This window comes from Hemiscyllium ocellatum, chromosome 7 (genome assembly GCF_020745735.1).
Source record: "Hemiscyllium ocellatum isolate sHemOce1 chromosome 7, sHemOce1.pat.X.cur, whole genome shotgun sequence".
NCBI lineage: Eukaryota > Metazoa > Chordata > Chondrichthyes > Orectolobiformes > Hemiscylliidae > Hemiscyllium > Hemiscyllium ocellatum.
In genome coordinates, this window is record NC_083407.1 from 43,918,304 (window position 1) to 43,930,342 (window position 12,039).

The following is a 12,039-nucleotide window of genomic DNA, read 5'->3' on the forward strand; positions in this document are numbered from 1 at the left end:
TGAGGAGGAAAGGACAGGAAAGTGGATGTGAGAAATATTGGATCAGCCATAATCCTATTGAATGAGGGAGCAAGCTCGAGGGGCTAAACATCTGATTCCTTTTCCTATTTGTTGTGGTCTTATAGCCCTTATTCTGGATGTAACTGTATATATTTTTTAACTCTTTCTCTGCAGCTAAATCCTCTCTCTTAATCATGGTTTCTCACAAGAGAGGATGTTTTGATGCATCAAACCTGGCTGGTGGCCATTTTTACTAACAATTTTAATGGTTCATTCAGATTTCCGCTTTTGCTGTGGACTTAGTTGGGGTGGAGAAGGATGGTGTTTCACTCTTGCTATATGCATAAAAAGTTCTGGAGTTACATCTTTGCCTGAGCAATACCTTAGTCACAAAGTGTCTCATTTTTGCACCCTCATGAGCACGTTTCAAAATGTTAGCTTTCCACAAATGCTGCCTGACCAACTGATTTCTTGCATTAATTTATGTTGTACTGTTCATGGAGAAGAAGGCATCTCATGAAAAAGGAAATGGTAGAATAGATATCAGGTACAGGAAAATTGGTGGCACTTGAAAGGTAAAATGCCGTAATTAGAAGTTCAATTGAAAAGCTAAACTTGGAGAATTTTGAAAGCAGAAGCAGAAAGTAAACTAAAACAAATAGGGACACAATTCTAAAGGACAAGAGTATGATGGTCAGAAGAAGCCACCAGCAGTGAAGCAGAGATTGTGGAAGGAAAAGAAGGATGTTAAAACAGTAAAGTGTTTATGCAAAAAACTTAAAGCAAAAGACTATTGTTAAAGTTAAACGCGAGTTTCTGATTATTCAGGTATTTCTTGATATCATGTAGAGTGATAAATTGGTTAAAGACTGGCATCTGATCTGCAGGAAACCTCAGGAGGAAGCCAAGATAGATCACCCATTTGACACTTGGAAAGAGATTAGTCACAGTGCTTCAACTTTGATTTTTGGAATGATGTGCTGGGCTCCCCCATCTTGAAGATCTATTAGTTAATGGTATTTAAATTCTGCAAAGGGAACCCATATTTCCTGAGCATTAGCCTGGGCATCTGAATTATTAGTTTACTGGTACTGCCAATAGGCCATCACCACCTCTTGCTCAACAGTAATACCTGAGAATGGCAATACAAGTGTTGCAGTCTTTTAAAAGTGTCTATTTTCATCATTCCCAGTGTTGTACATCTTTCAGGAATGGATTTACCACTTTAAACTTAGTCTGCGTAGTAAAAGCAAGTCCGGGATATAAATCTGCAATGGATTAGCAGCTAATTAAAATTGATGAGAAGTATTCCAATTCTAAAGGCAGCCTGTCAATGAAAGGAATTCTGGACCTTCAGAGAATTACAGTATTCTTTTAAAAACAAAAGGAAACATCAGATTGAATCTGAGTGAAACATCAATCTTAAAGTAAAAACAAACTAAAGCCAAGTTTGACGCATCAGAACTGGAGAGGAAACTTTATACACCGCTGGTTGTTTTCCTGAGAGAAAAGTAAGCTCGGTGAAGTTATTATTCAAGTAAACCAAATCTTAAAAGAAATAGATCTCCTTAGTATACTTGCATTTTTCACAAATTCTACAGAGAGAAAACATGAATGTCAAATTATGAGGAAATGTATAGAATACATTTGAATTTATTCTAAGAGGTGTGGACTATGAACAGAGGCCATGGGTTCAGTAGGGTGGAAAGAGCTAAGAAACATTAGTTCAATAATTACAAAACATCTATGCAACAGTAACATTCACGTCATTTAGTTGACTGTGCTGATTTTTATTCCATGACTTTCCTCCCATTCTATTGACCGTTTTGTAGCCTTTTAGCAAATCTTTGTTACCCTTTATCTCATGTACTCTTACTGTTGGTCTTTGAAAGCATGAGAGCTATTAACCTCAACTTATTTCACATTTTAACCTCAAATTTGTCCTTACTTCCATACTGACCACTAACATGTAGGTGAATTCAAAACTAGGAGCCATTAATACAAGTGAAAGGATTCTGACCGCATCTAAACTATTCAACTCATTCATAATTTTAAAGACATCTTAAACCTGTTCAATCTTTCCTGAGAGCTGCAATCTGTGTTCTGATATTATGAATATAAAACCTTTTTTACATGTTCTCCAGGTTTCTGTGAACAGTGCACAATATTCTAATAGTAGTCTGACCAGTGTCCTATACAGATTCAGCATAACTTCATTACTTTTGAATTGGTCATCTCTAGAAATCAGTTTGTTTGTTAGCATTTTTGATTGTATTGTTCATCTGCTTTGCTGCTTTATTCATTTGTTCTCCTGCAAACTTAGATCATATTGTCCTCCTTAATCCATTCCATTTCTTATGTTCTAAGGTCTGGGTGATGTATCTGTTTTCACTACCAAAGTAAAACAGCCCACAGTAAATCCATCTTGATATCCATTTACTATTTTACTACCTTGTGTAGAAGTTTTCAAATGTTTGCTTGTAGATCATTACATTCTTCCTTAGTGTTAATTATAACCCTACCACCACCACCATTTGTTATCTGTAAACTTTGATAGCATTTGAAATCCAAATAGTTAATCAAAATTATGAATAACAATAGTTCAAGCACATATTCTTTGGAACACTGCTTTCTATCTTTCCCCAATCCAAATAAACTACCCTTTAACACAACCCTCTGCTTTCTATTTTATAATTCATTCAGCTATTTCTCCCTGACTTTGTTTGCCCTAAATGTTATAAACCTACTGTGTGATCTTATCAAAGGCCTTCAACAGAAAATAAGAATAATTGAAGAATTTGGAATTGCCCTACAGACTGCAGGTTTTTCTAGTATCAACTTCACGAAAGATGGAGCAAGATACTGGAGTGATTGGAAATAAAAAGACAAGTTTCTTAAAACCAAATACTTGAGTATCAGAAATCTGATGAATAATGAGACAAGTTTAATAAATTATCTCAATAAATTTCATTTTGAGAAGGAGATGCTTGGGTCAGAAACATGTGCTAAATTTAAATAAGGATAGTTACATAGGAATGTGGCAGAGTTAGTTGGATTTGCTGGAAATAGAGTTCAGGAGCAAACACACTTGAGAGGCAATGGTAATCATTTTAGAAAATAGCCCATGGCACACAAAGATATATCAAAGTGTGAAAGAAGCATACTAAGAGGTTAAGACAACCCTGGTTAACCTGGCAAGTTGATCAAATTTAAATAATATCATACAACGTGGCAAAGATTACTTGTAAAACAGAGGATTGAGAAGGTTTTAAAATCCAATAAAAGATGACCAGGAAAAAAAAGGGACAAGTTAAACTTTGAGGGTAAACTTGCAAGTACTATCAAGCTAGATAGCAAGAGGTTCTTTAAAACATTTTTAAAAACGTCATGAGATGCCAGTAACCATGAGGTGAGGAAAATAGGAAATTGCAGAGGAATTGAATGAATACGTTGTATCAATCTTCACAGTAGAAGAAGAAATTCCACAGATACAAAATAATCAAGGGACAAAAAGGAGGAGAGAATATAAATACAATGCAATAACTATCACTCGAGAAAAAAAACTAATCAGGAAGAAAATGAGCTAAAGAACAATGAGTCTCCTGGACCGGATGAAATGCATCCTAGCTTGTAAAAGGAAGTACTTAAGAGACAGAAAATGTACCTGTAGTGATATTACAAGAATACAATCTGGAAAATTCCCAAAGGATTGGAAAACTACCAATGTAACACCTTTATTTTAAAAGTGAAAGAGAAAGCAGGTAACTTATAAATTACAACTGTGGTGCTTTAACCGGAGGGTCACCACACCTTGGTTGAGAGGAGTAGTTCAGGAGGAGACTCCTACATAGTAACTTCAACCATGGTTGAATTCTTGCACTGGCTGCCTATGGTTGTAAATTGTACTGTAAACTTGTCCCAGAGATGTTCTCTGAAATGGTTCTGTGAGTTGGCATTCTGTCTCCCTAAAGTAGAGGAGACCTCATCCAGAGCAACGTACACAGTAGATTTCTGGGACACATGCATCAAACAACGCACCATCCTGTGGCTGACCACTTCAATTCCTCCGTCCACTCTGCCAAAGACATAAGCCCTGGACATCTTCCCCCATCAAATCCTAGTCACCCGACACCTGGAGAAAGAATGCCTCATCCTCCATCTTGGGACCCTCCAACCACATGGCTTCAATGTCGATTTCACAATTTTCCTCCACTCCCCTCCCCCACCTCATTCCAGATCCAACCCTCCAACCATCCTCGAAAGGTCCTACTGTCTATCTTCCTTCCCACCTATCCACTCCATTCTCCACTCTGACCTATCACCCCACATCCCCATCTACCTATCACCTTCATAGCTACCTTCTCCCTCAAAACCTACACCCCACCTCCCCCAATTTCTCCCCCCCCCCCCCCCCCCCCCCCCCCCCCCCCCCCCCCCCCGCAATGTTCCTGATGAAGGGCTTATGCCCGAAGCGTCGATTATCCTGCTCCTCGGATGCTGCCTGACATGTTGTGCTTTTCCAGCACCACACTTTTCAGCTCTGATTTGCAGCATCTGAGTCCTGACTTTCTCCTATCTAGCCAATTGAGCTAATGAACTCCCTCGCAGCTAACGAGAGACATACAGTCAGTGTAATATTTGTTATTGGGAAAATGTTAGTAAGTCTATTAGCAGACCATTATAACATGTTCAAGTAGAGTTGAGATGGCTTCACAAAAGGAGAAATCATGCCTGTCAAATTTGTTAAAAAATGTTTGAGGAGGAACAAGCAGGAGAGATAAAGAGCCAGTAGTTCATGTACTATTTTTGGATTTCCAGATGATGTTTGATAAGATACCAAATTAGATTAGATTAGATTCCCTACCATGTGGAAACAGGCCCTTCAGCCCAACCAGTCCACATTGGCACTCCAAACAGTGACCCACCTCCACCTATCACTATGGGCAATTTAGCATGGCCAATTTACCTGACCTGCACATCTTTGGACTGTGGGAGGAAACCAGACCACCCAGAGGAAACCCATGCAGACAATGGGAGAATGTGCAAACTCCACATGGACAGTCACCCGAGGCTGGAATCGAACCTGGTGCTGTGAGGCAGTAGTGCTAACCACTGAGCTACCGTGCCGCCCCAATACTGAGCCAATAACAAGATAAGAGTCTATGGAGTTGAAGGTGGCATATTAGCCTGGATAGAGGGTTCGCTAATTAAAAGAAGGTAAAATTGAGATCAGGGTGGGGGTGCAATTTCAAAATGGGATCTATATATATTATATATATGGATAAGAAAGGTGAATATGCTATAGTCAGGTTTGCAGGTGGCAAGGCAAGATAAGAGAATGAAAACATAGTATATAGAGATACATATGTATACATGAGAAAATGTGAGGTTGTACACTTCGACAGGCAGAGGAGTTGAACATTATATTTAAAATAGAGAAAGACTGCCGAAAGCTACAGCTTGTCCGTCTATGTATCCAGTAGAAAGAGAGAGAGAGAGAAAAAAAAATCTGGCAATGGGAACACAGTGGTTTCTTGAAGAGACAGGCATCTTAACAAGTTCAGGCTGATTTTTACAGAGAGTTTTCTCAGTGTTCCAAACAGTGTTTGCCCAGTCTGCAATTTATCTCCCCAATTTAGATGAAATGACATTCTGAGCAATGAATGCAGTAGGTTAGATTGAATGAAATGCATGTAAGATACAGCTTCACCCAGAAAGTGTGTCTGAGGCCTTGGATAGAGTGGAGGGAGGAGGCAAATAATTGCGTGGGAAGGTATTAGAGTGGGCCAGAATGTCCTAGAGTGAATAATCCATGCAGAACGCTGATAAAGGTAATATATCCTGGTGACAGCATCCTGCTGGAGATGGAAGAAATGCTGGTTTATGATTCTTTGAATGCGGAGGCTGGTGAGGTAGCAAGTGAATGTAGAAAGCAGATACGTAGAGACAGTGCTGAAATAGAGGAAGAAAGGGGAGTAAACAAAGAAATTGATAAAAAGTTATAAGAGCAAAAAATACTGAATGGGTGCTATTGCAAAGTGTGAATAGTTGAAACTAGGTTGGCTGTGCTCAGAGCAATCTATACAGAACAAGACCTCCTGGTATGTGTCACTTTCCACTGTGTAAAGGCTGTGTCATTAAATACATTCAAAGAAGAGATTTTGAAATCATTAAGGGAATCAAGGGTTTGGGGAAAAGGCAGGAAAATGAAGTTGAAGATTATCATAGCATTCATGATCTCGTTGAATGGCAAAGCTGATCCAAAGGGGTGAAGACCTACTTCTGCTCCTACATCTTCTGACTGAGAGTTTAATTGGAGAGATGGGATTTATAATGTGTATGGATTAGAACAGTTGAGGATGGAAACATAACAATGTGAGTCCCAACCTTATGTTTTTCAGTGGGAGCGGCACAGTTTCTCAGTGGTTAGCACTGCTGCCTCACAGCGCCAGGAACGTGGGTTTGATTCCAGCCTCAGGCGATTGTCTATGTGGAGTTTGCACATTGTCCTCGTGTCTGCATGGGTTTCCTCCCACAATGCAAAGATGTGCAGGTCAGGTGAATTGGCCATGCTAAATTGCCCATAATGTTCAAGGATGTGTAGGTTAGGTGTATTAGTCAGCGGTAAATGTAGAGTAATGGGGAATGGGTTTAGGTGGGATACTCTTTGGGGGATTGGTGCAGACCTGTTAGGCTGAAGGGCCTGGTTTCACACTGTAGGGATTCTAAGATGAATGAATTAAGTCATTGAGAGTAATCATGGACGATCCATTAGTCTTTATCAATCTGCTTTGGTAAAGGAACAGATACTGCTATAGGAAGTTAATAGAATAGCCCAAAGTATGAATATTCTGTACTTCTTCATTAAGCTTGAGATGGCAGCTTGGCGATTGACAGTTTAATACATTTTACCACTACTACCCGGTAGAGTTGTATCTTTGTTTGACCTTAATAACTATAAATTTGAAATAACTAGGTGAGAATTAATGTCAATCAATTTAAAAATAGTTTTTGTTTTAAAATTTGGTGCAATCTACTTTGATGAACACCTACTAAAAGCCAGTTTTAGTTTTCAGTTATCAATTGTGTAACTTTTTTTTGCAGCAAATGTACATTTTCAGCACACAGCAGAGCTGATACAACACCTGGTGAAAGCAGAAAGAAACTATACCCTACAGGTATTGAATTTCTAATTAATATATATTTGCACTGCCAGTGCAATAAATCTAAAGGTTGAGGTAACTAAAAGAATTAGTGCTTTAGAGCATTGTTTAAAGATCCACCTTATTGTCTTGGAATCCTACAGAAAATCCATTTCATGCCACCTTATCTTTTTCAATCTGGCTAAAGATCAAGAAAATATTCAACAATAGAGTTGAATTTTCAGATTCACAGTAGATGCTTGTACCTATCACCAATCAACTCTGAGTACCAGGCAACAGTTAATTAACCTGGCCAAGTCTAGAACGAATGAACGGTCATTGGCATATGAACACTAGGAGCAAGGTAATGGAATCCTTGATGGAAATGCCATGCAAATAAAGATGGGCCTTTCCTCGAGTTACAAACCTTCAGTCCATAATAAGCCAGTAAAAGAGCATCTGAACTATATTTAAGTGACAATGATGATGTGTGATGAACATTAATTTGGAATTTGACAGCCTATATTTAATTTCCAGTGGTTAGAAATCAGAACAAAAATATTTCTCATAATTTATTGCTGTTTTAATTGAATTAAAGTTTGGATATAACAGAGTAAGATTTCCACGTCTCACCTTCTGTAGAGCACAAGAGGAGTTCCATTGAATCTAATTTCTACACGATTGATAATAAGAATGTCATATCAATCAACAATTGCTATTATCACTGACAGTCATTTGTGTAATTATGATACATCTAAAATGTGTTCAATTGATGCAGTTGTCTAACTAGGTACCAATAATTGTAATAGTCATAACTATTAGCTCAATTCAATGATATTTATGGTTAAAGTTAACTATTGCATACTTAAAATAACATTAGTCAGGTATCTCACTAACCTTTCATTTTGCTTGAAACAGATTTACCCAGATGAAGGCCATTTTATTACAGCTGAAAAAAGCAAGCATCATATGTACAGTGCTATCCTCAACTTTTTCAGAGAGTGCCTCAAGGAAGAAATACCTGTATTACAGAAAGAACCAGAGGATGATGAATAAATTCAGGAATTCTTTAAAAAGGAACAAGAAAGAAAACTCAAAATATACTAAAAACAAAGCTAATAGTACAGAACTCTCAGAACCCAGCATTAAATACCACTGTTGGTGGAAGTGCAGAAGTACCAGGGCAGCTGCAAGAAATTTACAGAAACAGCACATTAGAGATAATGAATCTGATGACTGGCAAAAAGGATTTGAATTCACGTGCCAGGTCCAGGATTATTTTCAAAGGAACAGTATTTAAACAATTTTTGGAAATACATCGACCTGTTAGCACACTTTTAGAGAAAGTTAAAATCCCAACTGTGCAAATGCATGTGTATTTTATTTGGCTCCACTGCTGTATATGTTAATACTTGTTGACTGGTAACAACATTTAAAGAGGACACATTTATTTTCTTTTTAATTTTGTATTGTCATTTGCACAAAAATGATGACATATATATTATGATGTGCACCCTTTATGTCAGAAACCAGACATTGTAGTTCACAAATTTAAAACCATTCAACCTCCCTGACATCCCATTATATGACATTAATTAAATAAACAGAATTTTTACAAGTCTTCTCAAAAGTAGAATGTGTTTTCAAAACATGTGGTATTGTGTATTACACATTGGCTTAACATTCCTACATCATTAGATAATCTTGCTTTTGCACTATATCCATTTTACTTGTAGCTAAAAATATAACGATTCCCAATTTAGCACAGATCGGGTAATTAAAGATTGGATATAAGTCTTTTATTGGCAAATTGTCACAGCTTGCAATAACATTGCGCTCAAGTGAATATCTTCTGTGCATCAAGCTCACTATAATTCAGGATTACATTTACCACATCTTGTTTCAAAATGCAAAACAATGATAAATCATAATACATTAAATTGCCTCTTTCAATTTTATTTCCCCAAAGGGAAAAATATTCAGATACAAGTCATTTCAATGACTCATGATTAAAATCTCTTTTAAATTCCATTACTGATACATCTTCCAGCATTCATTTTTCAGGCAATATTTAGGTCAACGTTCATGCAACTGCACACAATGTACTTAACCAAGAAAAAAAAGTATTAATTGGAATTTATAAAGTATTATCATTATACCTATAAATTTCAGTCTTGCCAGAATGCCCTGGTTTGAATCTGGATGTAAATAATTCCTGAGGAATTTTTCTTATATCCCAGTCCTCAAATTAATTTGAATTTTTTTTAGCCCCACATGTTAAATGAGTGAACTTATTCAAAAGGAATATAAGATCACGGTAAGGCATCAATAATGAATTGAGGCATTGTGTCTCCAAAATAGTTGCAAGTATGCCATCATGTGGCCAGAAGCTAAAATACTTGAATCTTGCTGAACACTTAACTAAATATACAAACAACAAAAATTTGCATTCTATATGATAAAACCTGTTCTTTACATCTTTGCTAATGCCAGTTTTACATTTGTAAATATGTAAAATACAAATAGTTTGTATAAAAGCTTTTACGAAAAAGGTATTTTATTTTCTGTTATTACCAAACCAAATATAGAAGATGAAAAGAGCAATTCAACTCTTAATGTTATATTATTCCCCTTATTCCACCCTTTCCAAACATGATCTTGTATTGAGATTCATAAGATCATGCAAATACTACACTTCAAAGGTGTAGAGAGATGGACAGATAACTGAGTTACCTAGTATAATAATTTGGGATGAAGAAAGATTTAAATAGGTTACTTTGCTCATTGAGTAATACAAAAATAAAATACTATCATGACTTGATGTGTATTTGTTAACACTGTGGCTCTGTTCTATAAAATTTTAGGAATTGCTTTATTTGTAGTTATGTTAAAACTTAAGTGGTTGAATGGTAAGAGAAACTTGTAGGGAGATGCATGACTGGAATAATAAAGTAGCAAATACCACTGTCTTTCTCTTGAATTGTTAAGAGAAGATTCCTAAGATTATATTCTTCACCTCACTGGAGCCCTAATGTAACTCATAACATGATCGTGTTGTCATTCAAATCCAACTTGGCACAACAAGCATGACATGACTAGGCTGACACTTGCACTCGAAGTAACAGTAGGTACTCTCTGGTAATTTTCTTTTCCACAATATAGTTTAATATTAAATAGAAAATTGTAATCTCAAGCAGAAAAAAATGGATGCAGTTAACTTATGAATAGTCAAGTTGTTTTACTCAAATTATTGGATATTAAGTAAACAGCATAGGCAATATTTTGTTTTTGGAAACATTTAGAGCTGTCCATGCTGTCAGGTTCCACTTCATGCAATATTGTCGATGTTTCCATGGCACCAAAGTTTCCAGTATTTTTATCTATTACACACCCTTTTAAAGGATAGCCAATAAATAATAACCAAGGAAGGAAAGCACAATTTTTTTTAAAATGCATTCTGCTTTCCAATTTGCCACTTCATCAATAAATAAAATAGTTAAAATACACAAATGCATGTTCCATGCAAGTATGATTGAGATAATGCTTAATAATAATTTTGCTTGTCATTTTTAATCTCAGATTCAAAAATGAAATTATACACACCAGATTTTCAAAATAGCTACATGTGGCTAGTTATTAATGCATTGAGAAACACCATTCAAACATTTTAGAGCAGAGACTATTGGGATAGTCAAGTATAGATGCAGGCATGTTTTTCATGGATCCATTATTTTTAATATTTAAACAAATCTTAAGGCTATTTAATTATATTGTAAACATTGATAAAAATGCATAGGTAGAAACCAACTTAGCTCTGAAGGAACAAAATCAGCACATTTTAAGCAGTGTTTCTTCATAACATAGCCGCCATTTATTCCAGAATTAACTGTGGAACCAAAATAATTCCCAAAGATTGTTTGCACCTGTTTTCCAAAAAGGAATCTGTTTTCATGCTCATTTTTTTTTGATTTGGAGATGCTGGTGTTGGACTGGGGTGTGCAAAGATAAAAATCACACCAGGTTATAGTCCAACAGGTTTAATTGGAAACAGTAGCTTTCAGAGTGCTGCTCCTTCATCAGATGGTTGTGGGGTATAAGATCATAAGACTCAGAATTTATAGCAAAGGTTTACAGTGTGATGTAAGTGAAATTATATATTGAGAAAGACCTGGATTGTTTGATAAGTCTAATCTTTTACAATGAACTGGGTGGTTTCAGTTCTTTCATATGTAAATCGCAGAACATTTAAAAGTTTTAAGTTTACTTGAGAATATAACTTTTAAATGTTCTGTGATTTACGTATGAAATACGTACCCAGAGCCGCAACACACTGCAGTACACCAGAACTGCGAAAAGAGGAAGAGGAACACCTATACAAGGTATTCGCCAAAAACGGATACCCACGCAACTTTATCACCAGATGCCTAAGAGATAGACCACGGAACGAGGACATGCCACAACCAAAAGGACTAGCCACACTACCATACGTCAGGAGCGTCTCAGAACTGACAGCCAGACTACTGCGACCCTTAGGACTCATAACAGCACACAAGCCAACTTCCACACTCAGACAACAACTCACTAGAACAAAGGACCCAATAGCCAGCACGAGCCAAACTAACGTAGTTTACAAAATACCATGCAAGGACTGCACAAAACACTATATAGGACAAACAGGAAGACAGCTAACAATCCGCATCCATGAACATCAGCTAGCCACAAAACGACATGACCAGCTATCCCTAGTAGCCATACACTCAGATAACCAGGAACATGAATTTGACTGGGAAAACACTACCATCATAGGACAAGCCAGACAGAGAACAGCCAGGGAATTCCTAGAGGCATAGCATTCATCCACAAACTCCATTAACAGACACATAGACCTGGACCCCAC

The 12,039-nt window shown here is 36.9% G+C and overlaps 1 protein-coding gene across 2 annotated transcripts in view; it reads left to right on the plus strand.

The window, feature by feature from the left end:
- LOC132817060 (inactive dipeptidyl peptidase 10-like) overlaps positions 1-10,097 on the plus strand; it is a 924,305-nt gene extending 914,208 nt beyond the window's left edge. For both annotated transcript variants that reach the window (XM_060827148.1, XM_060827149.1), the window contains 2 exons: positions 7,105-7,178; positions 8,061-10,097. In XM_060827148.1, coding sequence (XP_060683131.1) covers positions 7,105-7,178; positions 8,061-8,198 — 212 coding nt within the window. In that variant the 3' untranslated portion in view covers positions 8,199-10,097. The remainder of the gene's footprint in view (positions 1-7,104; positions 7,179-8,060) is intronic.
- The last annotated feature ends 1,942 nt before the right edge of the window (positions 10,098-12,039 follow it).